The sequence below is a fragment of the Dendronephthya gigantea genome, unplaced genomic scaffold (assembly GCF_004324835.1).
Source record: "Dendronephthya gigantea isolate DGI-Jeju-01 unplaced genomic scaffold, DenGig_1.0 000529F, whole genome shotgun sequence".
Taxonomy (NCBI): Eukaryota; Metazoa; Cnidaria; class Anthozoa; order Malacalcyonacea; family Nephtheidae; genus Dendronephthya; species Dendronephthya gigantea.
In genome coordinates this window covers 21058-40569 of record NW_021163539.1, presented here as the reverse complement: position 1 = coordinate 40569, position 19512 = coordinate 21058, and the positions used below count along the sequence as shown (strand labels likewise).

Genomic DNA, 19512 nt, shown 5'->3' with positions numbered 1-19512 from the left:
CGGGAAACTCGTCTTACAAGGTCAAGGAAAACAGGAAACTCGTCTTACAGGGGAAACTCCTCTTGGAAACTCATCTTAGACGGGAAACTCGTCTGATGTGAATCAGGCTACAGATGAGTTTCTCGTCAGAATTTTCCCGCCTAACTTTCCCGTCTAAACAAACGGTTAATTTGAACGGGAATCCCTTCTGGACGAGAAACTCGTCTTAAATTCGCATTTAGACGGATAATTCAGACGAGTTTCTGAAATATCAACACGGTCAAGGACGGAACAAGGGTAAAGCCCGCCGCACAAGAGAGCTATCAGCTGAGCTAACGACCTCGCGAGGCAGTTAACTCAGCCTGAAAACTATCCGCACACGATAGAAACTTGCCTCTCGAGGCGAATTCCTCACGAAAAACTATCCGCACACGAGAGTAACTTGCTGAGCTAACAGCGTCGCGAGGTCTTTACCTCAGCTACCAGCTCTCGTGTGAGGTGCGCTTAACTGAGAAAATAAACAAAATTACTATCGTAATAATCACGATACCCTTTTTAGCATTACCCGACCCATTACACGTGTAAAATTTATATCCATTCCAAGTCATATTAAGACGGGTTTTTACAATCAACTTTCCTGTCTAAGATGAATTTCCCGTGCCTAATATGAATTTAGTTGTTAATGTGAGAGAGATGATACCTTCGGCTTCTCCGCTTCCTTGAATATACAATCCATTGTTATATGGTTTGTTGTTGTTTGAATAAGAACGTGATTTTCGTCAAATCTTCGCAGCAAATGGTGCCATGACAGAACTCTCTGGTTTGCAAATTATGTCGACACCATATCACCATTGTGTGCACAAGAGCCTCGGTATAATGATAAATTCACGTTAATTTATTTGTTTTGTAAGATTATAAGAATATTATCGATTCGCTGTGTTGTTACAAGGTTACATCTGGTCTTACCTTGGTGTTCCGAAATCAACACAACCCTGACTGTCACATCCACGGATTAAATTTCTACCATTTGAGCTGCAAAGCTGACCAAGTTTAAAACATTCAACCGCATTATCTAGAAAAATAAATGCAGAAAAATACGATGAAGAATAACGAAGTGATACTTGAGAATTCTATGAACAAAGATATATATCACAATATGTATTCCAGTACCTGCAAAGACTAGGAATATAACAACGATCTTAACAACTCCAAACATCTTTGATCTGCTAAAATTTAATCTTCTAGCTTGAAATGGCTTTTCATCGATATAATGATCGCACTTATACAGAATGTTTAAAAAACACAACACTTAATATTTATGAATATTTTGATACGCTATACGATCTTTTGTGATCAAAACGAAAGTGAATTTTATAAACACTTTGAAGTTGCGTTTTTCTTATTCACCACAGCTGTAGATCAATCCACAAGATATCCTGAACCATTTGTGAGTTGATGAAAACTCATTTAGATTGGAATGTTATTGCACCGCGAAAATATTCAACTTTACTTAGACAGAGTAAAATACTAAAGTAGGTCAAATCTGGGTGCATTGCAAGCTAATGGGTTAACAAGAGACATTGACAGATAGTTTTGTTAACTTATTAACTGACAGTACTCTTCCACTGATGAGTAAAATCATCTGACATTAGACAGAGTAAAATACTAAAGTAGGTCACATCTGGGTGCATTGCAAGCTAATGGGTTAACAAGAGACACTGACAGATAGTTTTGTTAACTTATTAACTGACAGTACTCTTCCACTGATGAGTAAAATCATCTGACATTAGACACAGTAAAATACTAAAGTAGGTCACATCTGGGTGTATTGCAAGCTAATGGTTAACAAGAGACACTGACAGATAGTTTTGTTAACTTATTAACTGACAGTAATCTTCCACTGATGAGTAAAATCATCTGACACGATTAGGAAAAATCTAGGTTCATAATGCTGGACCATGCAGTTTGACCCATTCACTTAGCATACATAGCTCAGTGCTTTATACTCCAGTCCCAGTTCTCTCTCTCAGCTCGCTTTATTTTTAAATTTATTTGTGGAAACACTGCTGCAAATTCCAGGAATTCCTGAGAGGAAATGATGCATTTTATGCCAACACTTTATAAGGAAGAGATATTTGTCTTCATAAACTGATCATTTTGGAGACGATTTCGAGAAAATACAAACACAGACTTCTTCAAGAACGAACACTGTATCTATATTCAGTCTATACAGCGAGGTTTATACTACAGAGCGACAAACAACACAGAACTTGCTTTATTATTACGACACAAGAACGACGTGAAATATGGCTTCATATATACAAGGCTACGATGAACAACGCTTCGAGACCAAAGTCAGTCAAAATTTCGTTTGTCAGATTTGCTTCAACGTCTTGAAAGAGCCTGTCCTGTGTCCGAAGAACCAACATTGTTTTTGCCGTTGTTGTATTACGAAACATCTGGAAAATTCTCCAACATGTCCAACGTGTGCCGATGAACTGACCGTAGAGACTTTGACCGAACCAAATAGAATGGTAAAAGAACTTTTAAATGAGTTAAAAATTCGTTGCGTTTACATCGACAGAGGTTGTCAAGAAGTTGTAGAATTACAGCATCTTGACCGCCATGAAGATACATGTGGATATACACCAGCCGTTTGTACAAACCAAGGCTGTGGTTTAATTGTCAACAAGCGTGATCTTATTCACCATGAAAGTGAAGTCTGTGAATTCCGAAAGTTGAAGTGTCACTCGTGCGGAGAAATAACGAAAACTTTGGCAGAAATGGAGGAAAGAATCGCGAATATGGACAAGAACATGGGGAAGAATAGTGTAACAATTGAAACTAAAATAACAAATTTAGAGAGAAAAATAGACAAAAATACCGCGGATTTAAAAGCAGATATAAAAGCAGACATAGAAGGAAAACACGAAGCGGTTAACAACGAAGTCAGAGGATTGAAAACAGCTTTGGTCAGAGCTTTTGATGAAATGAAGGACGTTCTTATCATGATGGAGGGCAAGATAGAAGAAAATACAAGAAAAGTAAGAAATAGACCAAGTGGTGATAAGGAAAATATAATTGTTGCTGGAGGTGGAGGAACTAACTCTGTACAGATGTTTAACTTGCGTCAAAGAACATGGTCGCCATTACAATCAATGCCAAAGAATCGTTTTGGAGCGACTTCATTTATTTATAACAATCATATGACTATAGCTGGGGGTAGCTGTGCTGGGTGTGGCATTGTTGATGATATGATTAGAATGAATATTGACCCAAACCCTGATCTCTCAACACACTGGAGTGACTCTCCTGTTAAACTACCTGATAAGTTGGAAAGCCACAGCAGTGTGCTGTATAATGATGAGTTGATAGTCTCTGGAGGTCATAATAGAAATGGTTTATCTGACTTGATCAGATCAGTCCAGCTTGTTCCTCCCTATACTGTGAAGACCTTATCAAGAATGCCAGAACCAAGACAAGGTCACAGCATGGAAATATTTGATGATAATTTGTTGATAGTTGGTGGAAGAACAACTCACAGATACACAGACAGCCTCTGCAGTGTCATACTGTACGATATAAAGAAGAATGAGCTGAAACAGTTGTCACCACTGCCATATGAAGTGAGTGATATGGCAACTGTGAGATGGGGAGACAACATTGTTGTTATTGGTGGCTCTGACAAACATGGCAAGATTCTAGATACAGTTATCATTTACAATGTCAAGACAGAACAAAGTCACATGTTGCCATCAATGAGATTTAAGAGGAGGGGATGTACTGCAGTTGTTATTGAAAACAACATTGTAGTCCTGGGAGGATCTGATGAGCAAGGAAAGCTAAAGTCAGTTGAAGGTTTCAACTTTGAAAGGTATTCTTGGGAAGAACTTCCAGAAATGTCTAAAGCAAAATCGTGGCACACTGCTGTTGTTGTGTGAACAATATGTAAGGTATTAAGTGAAAACTCCTAACATATTATGAAGAGTTGAAATGAACTATATCATCTATATGACTTTCACAAAGTTATAGAAATAGATTGTAACGTTCTAAGTTGATTGTCAGACATATACTGATTTGTATTTTTGTGATTGAATTTAAATTAAGTCCGTTCTTAGAACAATAATAAATGTTTGAAATAGATATTTTCATTGAGGAAGGTCTAAAATGAAACACAAAATAAAAAATTTGAAGCTTTTCTGCACCCACTCCACCTAGGTTTTTTCAGCCCCCCCCCTCCCACCTAGGTTTTTTCAGCCACAACCCACCCCTCCCCACCTGGGTTCTTCTGCCCCAGCCCCCCAGACCAAGAATCCTAACTGAGCCTCTGCCTCAAGAAATAGCTCAGTTACCTATTTTAAATATCAGCCTGTCTGTAAATGATGTCTGTGTCTGTCAGACTGCCACAGACCAAGTCATATTTTAAAATTTAACAATTAACAAGATTTGGAGAGATAGTTTTACTCTTTATTAAAACAAAACCCTGATTAAGTAATATAAATTGGTTTGTCAAATAAAATAAAATTCTTGTTTCAAGTTTGCTCACAGATTGTTTTGTAATTTCACGTTTTCCATCGCGTCCTTGAAGGCTTTTAGTACAAGATTTACATTATCTTTTGTACTGTTCAACCCCATCAGACCAACATGCCATATCTGAAAAATTTCACGACAATATCTGCGAATATGGAATATTCGGAATATGGAATATCTGCGAATATGGAAAAGAAAATTGTGAATATGGATACCTTTCCAGCAGACTTCCAAGACCACCTGAAATATCCATTTTACATCTGAAAAAGAAATTGATTATCCAATTTTAACACTCTCCCTCTTTACTGGACCTCTATGAATCACCCCCTTGCAAGTATTAAAAATGCAGCTATTGGCAGGGGGGTGACTCATTCCACATTTCATCACTCAGCAAGTACCGTAAATGGAAGGATTTACCCCCCTGTTCATTTTAAAAATATAGTAGTTGGCAGGGGGGTGAATGCCTTCATTTACGTTACTTGCTGAGTGACGGAACCACTTATGCAAAAAACAATGGAGTTGTTCTTCTGATAGGTATTCTTTTATTTTTAATGTTTTTTTATCTTTACTTGAAAGCACGACATGAAATTACCATTTAGACCTAACCCGGGGGGTGACGCGAGTCAATGACCAAATTCATTACTCATTCTGTTTCGAGAAATGCATTATAGTTTAAAATTTAGTTTAGCCGAATTCATATTAGAGGCGAGAAACTCGTCTTACAAGGTCAAGGAAAACAGGAAACTCGTCTTACAGGGGAAACTCCTCTTGGAAACTCATCTTAGACGGGAAACTCGTCTGATGTGAATCAGGCCACAGACGGGTTTCTCGTCAGAATTTTCCCGCCTAACTTTCCCGTCTAAACAAACGGTTAATTTGAACAAGAATCCCTTCTGGACGAGAAACTCGTCTTAAATTCTCATTTAGACGGATAAATCAGACGAGTTTCTGAAATATCAACACGGTCAAGGACGGAACAAGGGTAAAGCCCGCCGCACAAGAGAGCTATCAGATGAACTAACGACCTCGCGAGGCAGTTAACTCAGCCTGAAAACTATCCGCACACGATAGAAACTTGCCTCTCGAGGCGAATTCCTCACGAAAAACTATCTGCACACGAGAGTAACTTGCTGAGCTAACAGCCTCGCGAGGTCTTTACCTCAGCTACCAGCTCTCGTGTGAGGCGCGCTTCACTGAGAAAATAAACAAAATGATTATCGTAATAATCACGATACCCTTTTTAGCATTACCCGACCCATTACACGTGTAAATTTTATATCCATTCCAAGTCATATTAAGACGAGTTTTTACAATCAACTTTCCTGTCTAAGATGAATTTCCCGTGCCTGATATGAATTTGGTTATTAATGTGAGAGAGAAAATACCTTCGGCTTCTCCGGTTCCTTTAATATACAATCCATTGTTATATGGTTTGTTGTTGTTTGAATAAGAACGTGATTTTCGTCAGATCTTCGCAGCAAATGGTGTCATGACAGAACTCCCTAGTTTGCAAATTATGTCGACACCATTGCGTGTACGAGAACCTCTGTATAATGATAAATTCACGTTAATTTAATATTTTTGTAAGATTATAAGAATATTATCGATTCGCTGTGTTGTTACAAGGTTACATCTGGTCTTACCTTGGTGTTCCGAAATCACCACAACCCTGACTGTCACATTCACGGATTAAATTTCTACCATTTGAGCTGCAAAGCTGACCAAGTTTAAAACATTCAACCGCATTATCTAGAAAAATAAATCCAGAAAAATACGATGAAGAATAACGAAGTGATACTTGAGAATTCTATGAACAAAGATATATATGACAATATGTATTCCAGTACCTGCAAAGACTAGGAATATAACAACGATCTTAACAACTCCAAACATCTTTGATCTGCTAAAATTTAATCTTCTAGCTTGAAATGGCTTTTCATCGATATAATGACCGCACTTATACAGGGTGTTTAAAAAAACACAACACTTAATATTTATGAATATTTTGATACGCTATACGATCTTTTGTGATCAAAACGAAAGTGAATTTCATGAACACTTTGAAGTTGCGTTTTTCTTATTCACCAAAGCTGTAGATCAATCCACAAGATATCCTGAACCATTTGTGTGTTGATGAAAACTCATTTAGATTGGAATATTATTGCACCGGGAAAATATTCAACTTGACTTAGACAAAGTAAAATACTAAAGTAGGTCACATCTGGGTGCAATGCAAGCTAATGGGTTAACAAGAGACACTGAAAGATAGTTTTGTTAACTTATTAACTGACAGTATTCTTCCACTGATGAGTAAAAACATCTGACATTAGACAGAGTAAAATACTAAAGTTGGTCACATCTGGGTGCATTGCAAGCTAATGGGTTAACAAGAGACACTGACAGATAGTTTTGTTAACTTATTAACTGACAGTACTCTTCCACTGATGAGTAAAATCATCTGACACGATTAGGAAAAATCTAGGTTCATAATGCTGGACCATACAGTTTGACCCATTTACTTAACATACATAGCTCAGTGCGTTATACTCCAGTCCCAGTTCTCTCTCTCAGCTCGCGATATTTTGAAATTTATTTGCGGAAACACGGCAGCAAATTCCAAGAATTCCTGACAGCAAATGATGCATTTTATGCAAACACTTTATAAGGAAGAGATATTTGTCTTCATAAACTGATCATTTTGGAGAAGATTTCGAGAAAATAAAAAAACAGACATCTTCAAGAACGAACACTGTATCTATATTCTTCAGTCTATACAGCGAGGTTTATACTACAGAGCGACAAACAACACAGAACTTGTTTTATTATTACGACACAAGAACGACGTGAAATATGGCTTCATATATACAAGGCTACGATGAAGAAAGGTTTGTGAACCAAATCGATCGAAATTTTCATTGTCATATTTGCTTCAACGTCTTGAAAGAGCCGGTTATGTGTTCGAGAAACCAGCATTCGTTTTGCCGTTGTTGTATTACGAAACATCTGGAAAATTCTCAAACATGTCCAACGTGTGCTGATGAACTAACCGTAGAGACTTTGATTGAACCACCACGAATGGTAAAAGATTTTTTAAATGAATCAAAAATTCGTTGCGTTTACATCGACAGAGGTTGTCAAGAAGTTGTAGAATTGCAGCATCTTGACCGTCATGAAGATACATGTGGATATACACCAGCCGTTTGTACAAACCAAGGCTGTGGTTTAATTGTCAACAAGCGTGATCTTATTCACCATGAAAGTGAAGTCTGTGAATTCCGAAAGTTGAAGTGTCACTCGTGCGGAGAAATGACGAAAACTTTGGCAGATATGGAGGAAAGAATGGCGAATATGGAGAAGAATAATGTAACAATTGAAACTAAAATAACAAATTTAGAGCGAAATGTTGCACGGAATATCGAGAAAAACACGGCAGATTTAAAAGCAGATTTAAAAGCAGATATGGAAGGAAAACTCGAAGCGGTTAACAGCGAAGTCAAAGGTTTGAAAACAGCTTTGGTAAGAGCTTTTGATGAAATGAAGGACGTTCTTATCACGATGGAGGGCAAGATAGAAGAAAACACAAGAAAAGTAAGAAATAGACCAAGTGGTGATAAGGAAAATATAATTGTTGCTGGAGGTGTAGGAACTAACTCTGTAGAGATGTTTAACTGGCGTCAAAGAACGTGGTCGCCATTACAATCAATGCCAAACCATCGTTATGGAGCGACTTCATTTATTTATAACAATCATATGACTATAGCTGGGGGTCACTGTGATGGTTCTGTCATTGTTGATGATATGATTAGAATGAATATTGACCCAAACCTTGATCTCTCAACACACTGGAGTGATTGTCCTGTTAAACTACCTGATACGTTGAAATACCACAGCAGTGTGCTGTATAATGATCAGTTGATAATCTCTGGAGGTGTTAATGGAAATTGCTTCTCGGACTTGATCAGTTCAGTCCAGCTTGTTCCTCCCTATACTGTGAAGACCTTATCAAGAATGCCAGAACCAAGACAAGGTCACAGCATGGAAATATTTGATGATAATTTGTTGATAGTTGGTGGAAGTACAACTTGCGGATACAAAGACAACCTCAGCAGTGTCGTACTGTACGATATAAAGAAGAATGAGCTGAAACAGTTGTCCCCACTGCCGTATGAAGTGAGTGATATGGCAACTGTGAGACGGGGAGACAACATTGTTGTTATTGGTGGCGCTGACAAACATGGCAAGCCATTAGCTACAGTTATCATTTACAATGTCAAGACAGAACAAAGTCACATGCTGCCATCAATGAGATGTAAGAGGAGGGGATGTACTGCAGTTGTTATTGAAAACAACATTGTAGTCCTGGGAGGGGAGGGTGAGCGACAAGAGCTAAAGTCAGTTGAAGGTTTCAACTTTGAAAGGTATTCTTGGGAAGAACTTCCAGAAATGTCTAAAGCAAGATCGTGGCACAATGCTGTTGTTGTGTGAACAATATGTAAGGTATTAAGTGAAAACTCCTAACATATTATGAACAATTGAAATGAACTATAAGATTTTCACAAAGTTATAAAAATAGATTGTAGCATTCTAAGTTGATTGTCAGACATATACTGATTTGTGTTTTTGTAATTGAATTTAAATTGAGTCTGTTCTTAGAATTATATATTAAAGAACAATGACAAATCTATGAAATAGATATTTTCATTGAGGAAGGTTTAAAATGAAACATCAAATAAAAGAATTCAAACAATAGGTAGGTGCATGACAGCATGAGTGAAAAAACTTGATTAAATATTGACCATGTTGGATCAGAGTTATTAGTTTCTATTAACTGCGGTTTGGATTAAAAAATTCAACTTTCCTAGTAGGATAAATATTTCTGAGAGGAGACATAAAATGAAAGGGTAAACTTACGATATTTCAGAGCATGTGATGCAGGGAATATTTCCGATGTTAGATTTCAACATTGATAATGGCGCCTGTTCATCTCTACCATGATGTTCCCCACATTTGAAATAAAATTCCTATGAAAGAATGAGATGTTTTTAATTTTTATCAACAACCTGGTATGAATTGTTATCACAGTGGAGATGGATGGACGTATTTATTGAGGGTGTGTATTAAACCAGGAAGAACACTAAAAAGAGAGTGGTCACATCATTGAGAGGTTTATGAAAGATCTCATCACCACCTGATTGTTGAGATTCACCATCTTCATCTTCGTCATCCTGTGTCAGTTTCACTTTCGTCAAACCATCATTCGCATTGTAAGTTGCATCAACTGAGATCTGACCAGATTTCTGAACAGCATGAATGATGCTGTGGTTCATCTCTGCATTCTACAAAAAAACACAGTTTCATATCTCAGAATGTCAGACTCATTGTCGACTGATGGCAATTTAAAGACTGCTTTCCATTATGTTAACTTTGCCAGCATGGGTGAAGCAGCCTTCAGAGAAATCTGCAGATGCAGTTGTGACACGCCTCAAGAAAGAGCAGGCAGCGCCATAGCTCAAAGATTAATTGACCTTTTCCATAATAACGTCAAAGGTGGAAAGTCTGATGTTACACGAAGTTTCATTGGTTCGATAGTTTCGTGGAGCCAATCAAATTTCGTGTAACATCAGACTTTCAGTGTTTGAGGTCAGTATAAGAAATGTCCATTGTGGGCGTACATTCATATATTTGTTTATGCCCAACTTATTTCTTTTGTAAGCTATTGTTCCTATCATATGTAAACATGAATGTACAAATATACACCCTTCAATTAAGCTGTCTAGCCATGGCACTGAGGCAAAGTTAATGTAATGAAAACCACCTTCAGGAATACAAATATTTCATGTTCTAAAACTACACTTTCTGATGCAAGTTTAGAAAGCCAAGCAATTGAAAAAATGGTAAAAATTCGTAGATCTTTTACTCAAACTTGCTTTCAAATCACTGGCTACCATAAAAAAGCCAACCAGATTTCTCTCTTTTTTTTGAAAGCCTAGCTGTGAACAGATCATCTATTGCAGTCAACTCTCCAGTATTTGCAAAGAAATTTAAAAAGATTTCAGTGATGAGGTTATAGTGCTAAATAATCTCACATCTCTGTGAATTATTTTGTAAATACATTCAGAATGGTGGTATGTTGACTTTGAACCATATTCCAAGACACCTGAACCCTGGCTACAATCTGAGAATTTTGAGAATCATCTGAAAAATCCTGGAAACTGTCCATGAGTGAGAATTCACATAAGTTTGGGTCAGGTTTTAGTGGAGAAAGATGGCTTTGAAAAATGTCTTAAAATATCATTTTATCAAGATTCAGACACTGTGATATTCTGAGATGGACTGACTCAAGCAAGACAAGCTGTATCATAATCTATCTCAGATTTACTATAACGAAGATGGTCGCTTTAAACATCAAAATCCCGAACGAAAAAAAACCTCATTTATAAAATCATTTCAACATTTCACAGTAAAGCTTTCGTTATTTCTTTGAAAATTGTTATATAAATCACATTAAAAGCTTGATATTTTCCTAAAAATCACTCACCCCGAGTGTTAATTCATCGGGTAATTCTCGACCGGCAAAAATGATTTTAATTCCAGCAGTTTTGACATTTTTCTTGCGAGCAATTTCCCGTTTTAGTTGAGAGATTGTCCAGGATGGTTGAAAACGAAGGTTAAATGATTTGCCGTTGAAGTTTACGGTCACGTCGTGCGACATATTTCGCTAGAAAAGCTCGTGTATTTCCTTGCAATTGAGAGAAAATAATTCAAAATATTTTGCTTCAAAACGAAAGTTTGGAAAAGAAATGTTTGAAAATTGAAAGTTTTAAACGACGGTAGCTTCCACTTACCAAAACAAACTTCCTCTTTTTTCCTTGAAATTTCACTCCCTGGCAGTTTTCTGATCTCTTGGAACACTGGAATGTTCAGCGTTTTCTATGTTGGCAATCAATATAATTCCATTTAATCCTTGAGATTAGGTTAGGATTAGGGTTTAATTTAGGATAAGGTTTAACCCTATTTGATCGCGTCGCGTAGCGACAGCGATCTATAGTTTCGGCTTGGTTTTTTTTTTTTTTTTATTATTTTTTTCCTCTCGGGTCGACCCCCAGCGTCGCTAGCTGCGGGCCATATCACCCTAATCGGGAACCTGCGCACAGGTAAGTTGCTAGTTATATCACGTGTTGTATTCACTTTGGGCATATTTCGTTTCACCTTCGAACTTCGAAGCAGTAAAGTAGAATCAATAAAGCGATCAAAATGCTATCTTTATCTTTACACTCATTACACATACAACTAACTGCACACGCCGAGCAGAGAAAGCCTGCACTAAAGGATTTCAAGCAGTTTCAAAATGGGCTGTTCATTTACGACACAAAATTTGCATAGCTGGGCTGGCTACGCCGCTGTGAACGACGCGATCATATAACGCCTAGTAGGCGTCTTGTTAACAATAAACCTAAAACCTAATCTTAACCCTAATCGTAACATAATCTCATATAATAATATAAGTCTGAGGGATAGTTTTTTTTAACTCATTAACTGCCAAAACAAACTTCCCGTTTGCCTTGAAATTTCACTCCGTGACAGTTTTCTGATATCACAAACTGGATATTTAGCGTTTTCTATGTTGGCAGTGTTGGCAGTATTATTCCATTTAATTCTCAAGATTAGGTTGGGATTAGGGTTAAATTTAGGATAAGATGTAACCCTATTAAACCATAAACCTAGAACCTTGAACTAAAACATAATCTTAACCCAATTCCTAACATAATCCCAAAGATTGAATTCGTGTATTTAGGATTTAGTGAACATGGAGTTTTATATTAAAAACTATCGCAGCATCGTCAGCACTTTTGAAATTGTAAATTCCCATTTTAATAGAACAAGTTAAAACTTTTAGAGTCGACTTAAATTACTGCAAAATAACATTTCTCTAAAATCTACTGAAAATAAAAGAAAAAATGTTTAATTCGGATCCAGCTCTTTCCGTCAGCTCCCGTCATTTTCAAATTCATTTTTGGAAACACCGCAGCAAATTCCAGGAATTCCTGAGTCCTGACATGAAAGGACGCGTCTTATGCAAATACTTTATAAGTAAGGGATATTTGTCTTCATAAACTGATCATTTTGGAGAAGATTTCAAGAAAATACAAACTTAGGCTTCTTCAAGAACGAACACTGTATCTATATTCAGTCTATACAGCGAGGTTTATACTACAGAGCGACAAACAACACAGAACTTGCTTTATTATTACGACACAAGAACGACGTGAAATATGGTTTCATATATACAAGGCTACGATGAAGAAAGGTTTGTGGACAAAATCAATCAAAATTTTCATTGCCAGATTTGCTTCAACGTCTTGAAAGAGCCGGTTATGTGTTCGAGAAACCAGCATTCTTTTTGCCGTTGTTGTATTACGAAACATCTGGAAAATTCTCAAACATGCCCAACGTGTGCTGATAAACTGACCGTAGAGACTTTGGCTGAACCAAATAGAATGGTAAAAGATTTCTTAAATGAATCAAAAATTCGTTGCGTTTACATTGACAGAGGTTGTCAAGAAGTTGTAGAATTACAGCATCTTGACCGCCATGAAGATACATGTGGATATACACCAGCCGTTTGTACAAACCAAGGCTGTGGTTTAATTGTCAACAAGCGTGATCTTATTCACCATGAAAGTGAAGTCTGTGAATTCCGAAAGTTGAAGTGTCACTCGTGCGGAGAAATGACGAAAACTTTGGCAGAAATGGGGGAAAGAATGGCGAAGAATAATACAACAATTGAAACTAAAATAACAAATTTAGAGCGAAATATGGCGAGAAATACCACAGTCGCAGTCGCAGATTTAAAAGCAGATATAAAAGCAGATATGGAAGGAAAACTCGAAGCGGTTAACAACAAAGTCGATGGATTGAAAACAGCTTTGGTCAGAGCTTTTGATGAAATGAAGGACGTTCTTATCACGATTGAGGGCAAGAAAGAAGAAAACACAAGAAAAGTAAGAAATAGACCAAGTGGTGATAAGGAAAATATAATTGTTGCTGGAGGTTTAGTAACTAACTCTGTAGAGATGTTTAACTGGCGTAAAAGAACATGGTCGCCATTACAATCAATGCCAAAGAAACGTTGGGGAGCGACTTCATTTATTTATAACAATCATATGACTATAGCTGGGGGTTGCTGGGCTTGGTCTCTCATTGTTGATGATATGATTAGAATGAATATTGACCAAAACCCTGATCTCTCAACACACTGGAGTGACTGTCCTGTTAAACTACCTGATAAGTTGAGATACCACAGCAGTGTTCTGTATAATGATCAGTTGATAGTTTCTGGAGGTCATAATGGAAATGGTTCATCTGACTTGATCAGAGCAGTCCAGCTTGTTCCTCCCTATACTGTGAAGACCTTATCAAGAATGCCAGAACCAAGACAAGGTCACAGCATGGAAATATTTGATGATAATTTGTTGATAGTTGGTGGAAGTACAACTGGCAACTGCAGGGACAACCTCAGCAGTGTCGTATTGTACGATATAAAGAAGAATGAGCTGAAACAGTTGTCACCACTGCCGTATGAAGTGAGTTGCATGGCAACTGTGAGATGGGGAGACAACATTGTTGTTATTGGTGGTGAAGACAAACATGGCAATGAATTAGATACAGTTATCATTTACAATGTCAAGACAGAACAAAGTCACATGCTGCCATCAATGAGATGTAAGAGGAAGGGATGTACTGCGGTTGTTATTGAAAACAACATTGTAGTCCTGGGAGGGTGGGGTGAGCAAGCAGAGCTGAAGTCAGTTGAAGGTTTCAACTTTGAAAGGTATTCTTGGGAAGAACTTCCAGAAATGTCTGAAGAAAGATTGTGGCACACTGCTGTTGTTGTGTGAACAATATGTAAGGTATTAAGTGAAAACTCCTAACATATTATGAACAATTGAAATGAACTATAAGATTTTCACAAAGTTATAGAAATAGATTGTAGCATTCTAAGTTGATTGTCAGACATATACTGATTTATATTTTTGTGACTGAATTTAAATTGAGTCAGTTCTTAGAATTATATATTAAAGAACAATGACAAATCTTTGAAATAGATATTTTCATTGAGGAAGGTTTAAAATGAAACATGAAAAAAAAAATTTGAAATAAGCTTTTTTGCTCCCCCTCCACCTAGGTTTTTCACCCCCCCTACACATAGGTTTTTTAGCCACAACCCCACCCCTCCCCACCTGGGTTTTTCTGCCCCAGTTCCCCAGACCAAGAATCCTAACTGAGCCTCTGCCTCAAGAAATAGCTCAGTTACCTATTTTAAATATCAGCCTGTCTGTAAATGATGTCTGTGTCTGTCAGACTGCCACAGACCAAGTCATATTTTAAAATTTAACAATTAACAAGATTTGGAGAGATAGTTTTACTCTTTATTAAAACAAAACCCTGATTAAGTAATATAAATTAGTTTGTCAACTAAAATAAAATTCTTGTTTCAAGTTTGCTCACAGATTATTTTGTAATTTCACGTTTTCCATCGCGTCCTTGAAGGCTTTTAGTACAAGATTTACATTATCTTTCAGGGCATCTTTTAGGGATTATTCAGTGGTGGGGCAAAACTACAAAAAGGCCCACGGCACGGCTCAGATCGGCACACGAGCCCCGAAGGTTACTTGAAATCATAATTTTGTTCAAATTGATCTCGGAAGACTTTTTCATCCCCTTATACCAGTCGTTAAAATTTTGAGATCAGACTTCGACATTAATACTTCGGTTAGTACAGTTGCAATACAACAGTATAACACTGTTGCAACAGTGTTATACTGTTAGTAGTTTCATTATGGTTGAGTACCGCTTTCAATAACGACCATTATAGGTTCAGGATCAGAAAGCTCAACATGTTGTGACTGTTGTGACTGCGAACTCAGTAAATTTATTTGGTTCTGCGAACCCGTACTCATCTGTGAGCATGCATTCGCTCGTATTATTATTAGTTGTACTACAGCTATTTGTTGCTGTTTTCGATCTGAGCATTTCAAACAAAGATCATTGCTCTGGGGCATTTGCTGACTGCTGTAGCGCCTTTTTTTTGCCCTCGATTCGCTTCTGATGACCGGATTTCATCGATCTCTTCATTATAAATTTAAATTTTCGCTAAAATTTTCGTTAAAAATACAAATAGACTATAAATATTCAATGGCTATATACGAAGTACGAAGCTTCTATAATGCATGTGCGCCACTGGTTACCAAATCTATTTCTTCATATTTCCATACAAGTCATTAATGTGAAATTTTACCTAGTTTGTGATTTTGGTAAAATTGAAAATTCACAACGAACATGAACACCGTAATAAATTATATAGATTCTTATTAACGTTAAACTTATTTAACTCTTGATAGTTTATTCATGTGCAAAAAGGGCCCAGGCTGGCTTTGGGGCAATATGCCATTTTTTTTCTTCAGTGGTGGGGAAAGGAAAGGGCCCAGTGGGGCAAATGCCCCACCAGTCTATGGTATTAAAAGATGCCCTGTTATCTTTTGTACTGTTCAACCCCATCAGACCAACACGCCATATCTGAAAAATTTCACAACAAAAAGTAAGGTTTTTCACAGGGAAAAAATTTACGATTATGGAGCGAATATCTGCGAATATGGAGAAGAAAAATGTGAATATGGATACCTTTCCAGCAGATCTTCCAAGACCACCTGAAATATCCATTTTATATCTGAAAAAGAAATTGATTATTCAATTTTAACACTTTCCCTCTTTATTGGACCTCTATGAATCACCCCCCTGCAAGTATTAAAAATGGGAAGGTTAGCAGGGGGGGATTTATTGCATGATTCATCACTCAGCAAGTACCGTTAATAAAAGGAACTACCCCCCTGCCCATATTAAAAATGGGGCAGTTGGCAGGGGGGTGATTGCCTTCATTTAAAGTACTTGCTGAGTGATGGAACCACTTATGCAAAAAACTATGGAGTTGTTCTTCTGATAGGTATTCTGTGCCTACACTTTCTTTTATTTTTATTGTATTTTTATCTTTACTTGAAAGCACGACATGAAATTACCATTTAGACCTAACCCGGAATGTGACGGGAGTCAATGACCAAATTCATTACTCATTCTGTTTCGAGAAATGCATTATAGTTTAAAATTTAGTTTAGCCGAATTCATATTAGAGGCGGGAAACTCGTCTTACAAGGTCAAGAAAAACAGGAAACTCGTCTTACAGGGGAAACTCCTCTTGGAAACTCATCTTAGACGGGAAACTCCTCTGATGTGAATCAGGCCACAGACGGGTTTCTCGTCAGAATTTTCCCCCCTAACTTTCCCGTCTAAACAAACGGTTAATTTTAACGGGAATCCCTTCTGGACGAGAAACTCGTCTTAAATTCGCATTTAGACGGATAAATCAGACAAGTTTCTGAAATATCAACACGGTCAAGGACGGAACAAGGGTAAAGCCCGCCGCACAAGAGAGCTATCAGCTGAGCTAACGACCTCGCGAGGCAGTTAACTCAGCCTGAAAACTATCCGCACACGATAGAAACTTGCCTCTCGAGGCGAATTCCTCACGAAAAACTATCCGCACACGAGAGTAACTTGCTGAGCTAACAGCCTCGCGAGGTCTTTACCTCAGCTACCAGCTCTCGTGTAAGGCGCGCTTAACTGAGAAAATAAACAAAATTATTATCGTAATAATCACGATACCCTTTTTAGCATTACCCGACCCATCACACGTGTAAATTTTATATCAATTCCAAGTCATATTAAGACGGGTTTTTACAATCAACTTTCCTGTCTAAGATGAATTTCCCGTGCCTAATATGAATTTGGTTATTAATGTGAGAGAGATGATACCTTCGGCTTCTCCGCTTCCTTGAATATACAATCCATTGTTATATGGTTTGTTGTTGTTTGAATAAGAACGTGATTTTCGTCAGATCTTCGCAGCAAATGGTGTCATGACAGAACTCCCTGGTTTGCAAATTATGTCGACACCATTGTGTGTACGAGAACCTCTGTATAATGATAAATTCAAGTTAATTTAATTGTTTTGTAAGATTATAAGAATATTATCGATTCGCTGTGTTGCTACAAGGTTACATCTGGTCTTACCTTGGTGTTCCGAAATCACCACAACCCTGACGTCACATTCACGGATTAAATTTCTACCATTTGAGCTGCAAAGCTGACCAAGTTTAAAACATTCTACCGCATTATCTAGAAAAATAAATCCAGAAAAATACGATAAAGAATAACGAAGTGATACTTAAGAATTCTATGAACAAAGATATATATCACAATATGTATTCCAGTACCTGCAAAGACTAGGAATATAACAACGATCTTAACAACTCCAAACATCTTTGATCTGCTAAAATTTAATCTTCCAGTTTGAAATGGCTTTTCATCGATATAATGACCGCACTTATACAGGATGTTTAAAAAAACACAACACTTAATATTTATGAATATTTTGATACGCTATACGATCTTTTGTGATCAAAACGAAAGTGAATTTCATGAACACTTTGAAGTTGCGTTTTTCTTATTCACCCCAGCTGTAGATCAATCCACAAGATATCCTGAACCATTTGTGAGTTGATGAAAACTCATTTAGATTGGAATATTATTGCACCGCGAAAATATTCAACTTGACTTAGACAGAGTAAAATACTAAAGTAGGTCACATCTGGGTGCATTGCAAGCTAATGGGTTAACAAGAGACACTGACAGATAGTTTTGTTAACTTATTAACTGACAGTATTCTTCCACTGATGAGTAAAATCATCTGACATTAGACAGAGTAAAATACTAAAGTAGGTCACATCTGGGTGCATTGCAAGCTAATGGGTTAACAAGAGACACTGACAGATAGTTTTGTTAACTTATTAACTGACAGTATTCTTCCACTGATGAGTAAAATCATCTGACACGATTAGGAAAAATCTAGGTTCATAATGCTGGACCATGCAGTTTGACCCATTCACATAGAATACATAGCTCAGTGCAAGGCTATTCAGGATTTAGTAAACATGAAATTATTTCCATTACACCAGATAACCTTTCACGGCTCCAGAGTCCAGATTCCAAAATGACGATTCCGTGTTTTCCATAGGATCATTTGTAAACAAATACCAGCCCTTGTGAAAGACGTTTGAAATTTATTTCAGCCAAGAGATTATTGTCTGTTGCTTTAAACATATAACAAGACGCCTGTTCTCGCGTTAACTCCGGCGCACGTGCCAGTCTTCAATATAGAGCTTCTGAACATAAACAATACAGTTCATATTCGCCGCATTTAGATGCCTTGCGAACCAAAATGTTCGATCGCGAAATTCAGAAGCACATCGTACTTTAAAAAGTATAGAAGTTAAATCGTTCAAGAATGTAAATAAACGATATGATACATTCGCTTTGTCTTACACTTTGCCTTTGGAATTCGCGCTTACATAGTTATATTAAATCTTCAATCCTGTGCAAACTACGACGAGTCAAAGCGCCCATACACGACCACATCATCTTGTTAAACGGCGAAATAGCAGCGATATTACTAAAATAGGACCAGAATCTACACGTATTAAATATATTCTTACCCCAATTCAGTCTAAACTTAATCGAAAAGCATGAAAAGAACGGTTTATTTGTTCCTCTTGGAGGAATTGCCGTATCATGCGAGCGAAATCGAATCGCGCATCGGAAAATTAGCCAAAGCTGTGCACCACAACTCTTGGGAGACAAGACTGGGACATAGATAAATCCAATCACATACACATTTTAAATGCTAGAATGTTTCGCGCCATTACAGACTTGCGACGACGAAAAATAATAAAAAAATAAAAATAAAAAAACAAACAAAAACAAAACAAAACCGAGGCGAATTTTCAACTCCATCGCTGACGCCGGAGTAATTAGTCGAAAGATTCGAAATAAATTTTAATGCAGACTTTATCCGCATCGATCATAATATACTTAGTCTAAATATTTCATTAT

The 19512-nt window shown here is 37.2% G+C and overlaps 3 protein-coding genes across 8 annotated transcripts in view; 2 read left to right on the top strand and 1 right to left on the bottom strand.

Annotated features, from left to right (window-relative positions):
• Positions 1 to 2654: 2654 nt before the first annotated feature.
• On the top strand, positions 2655 to 14499 carry LOC114543707 (kelch-like protein 7). Of its 3 annotated transcripts, none has more exons than XM_028562583.1 (2): positions 2655 to 3954; positions 14443 to 14499. In XM_028562583.1, the coding sequence occupies exon 1, from the start codon at positions 2763 to 2765 to the stop codon at positions 3918 to 3920; it is 1158 nt and encodes a 385-aa protein (XP_028418384.1). In that variant the 5' UTR covers positions 2655 to 2762; the 3' UTR covers positions 3921 to 3954; positions 14443 to 14499. The 3 variants fall into 3 exon arrangements, with proteins under 3 accessions (XP_028418384.1, XP_028418385.1, XP_028418383.1); XM_028562584.1 differs by having other exon boundaries at positions 2655 to 3949; positions 14438 to 14497; XM_028562582.1 differs by lacking the exon at positions 14443 to 14499 and adding an exon at positions 9029 to 9081.
• The window catches only part of LOC114543708 (E3 ubiquitin-protein ligase parkin-like), a 25824-nt gene continuing 12409 nt past the window's right edge, over positions 6098 to 19512 (bottom strand). For 2 of the 4 annotated variants that reach the window (XR_003690165.1, XM_028562587.1), the window contains exons 6-9: positions 17635 to 17739; positions 17377 to 17537; positions 16192 to 16237; positions 16042 to 16086 (exon numbers count right to left, since the gene is read on the bottom strand). Coding sequence is in view for 1 of the 4 variants with exons in the window: in XM_028562587.1 (XP_028418388.1) it covers positions 17728 to 17739 (12 nt within the window). In the remaining 3 variants the exon portion in view is untranslated. Of the gene's footprint in view, positions 6259 to 9789; positions 9846 to 11354; positions 11440 to 16041; positions 16087 to 16191; positions 16238 to 17376; positions 17538 to 17634; positions 17740 to 19512 lie in introns of those variants that run through there. The other 2 variants (XM_028562585.1, XM_028562586.1) reach the window with 2 other exon arrangements.
• Positions 7386 to 19512, top strand: part of LOC114543705 (kelch-like protein 40) — a 14210-nt gene continuing 2083 nt past the window's right edge. Inside the window, exon 1 of the mRNA XM_028562581.1 lies at positions 7386 to 7825. Within this exon, the coding sequence (XP_028418382.1) occupies positions 7462 to 7825 (364 nt within the window). The 5' untranslated portion in view covers positions 7386 to 7461. The remainder of the gene's footprint in view (positions 7826 to 19512) is intronic.

What these genes read in the sequence shown, in the direction of transcription:
- LOC114543707 (XM_028562583.1), top strand. Translation starts at nt 2,763, where the DNA reads ATGGAGGAAAGAATCGCGAATATGGACAAGAACATGGGGAAGAATAGT.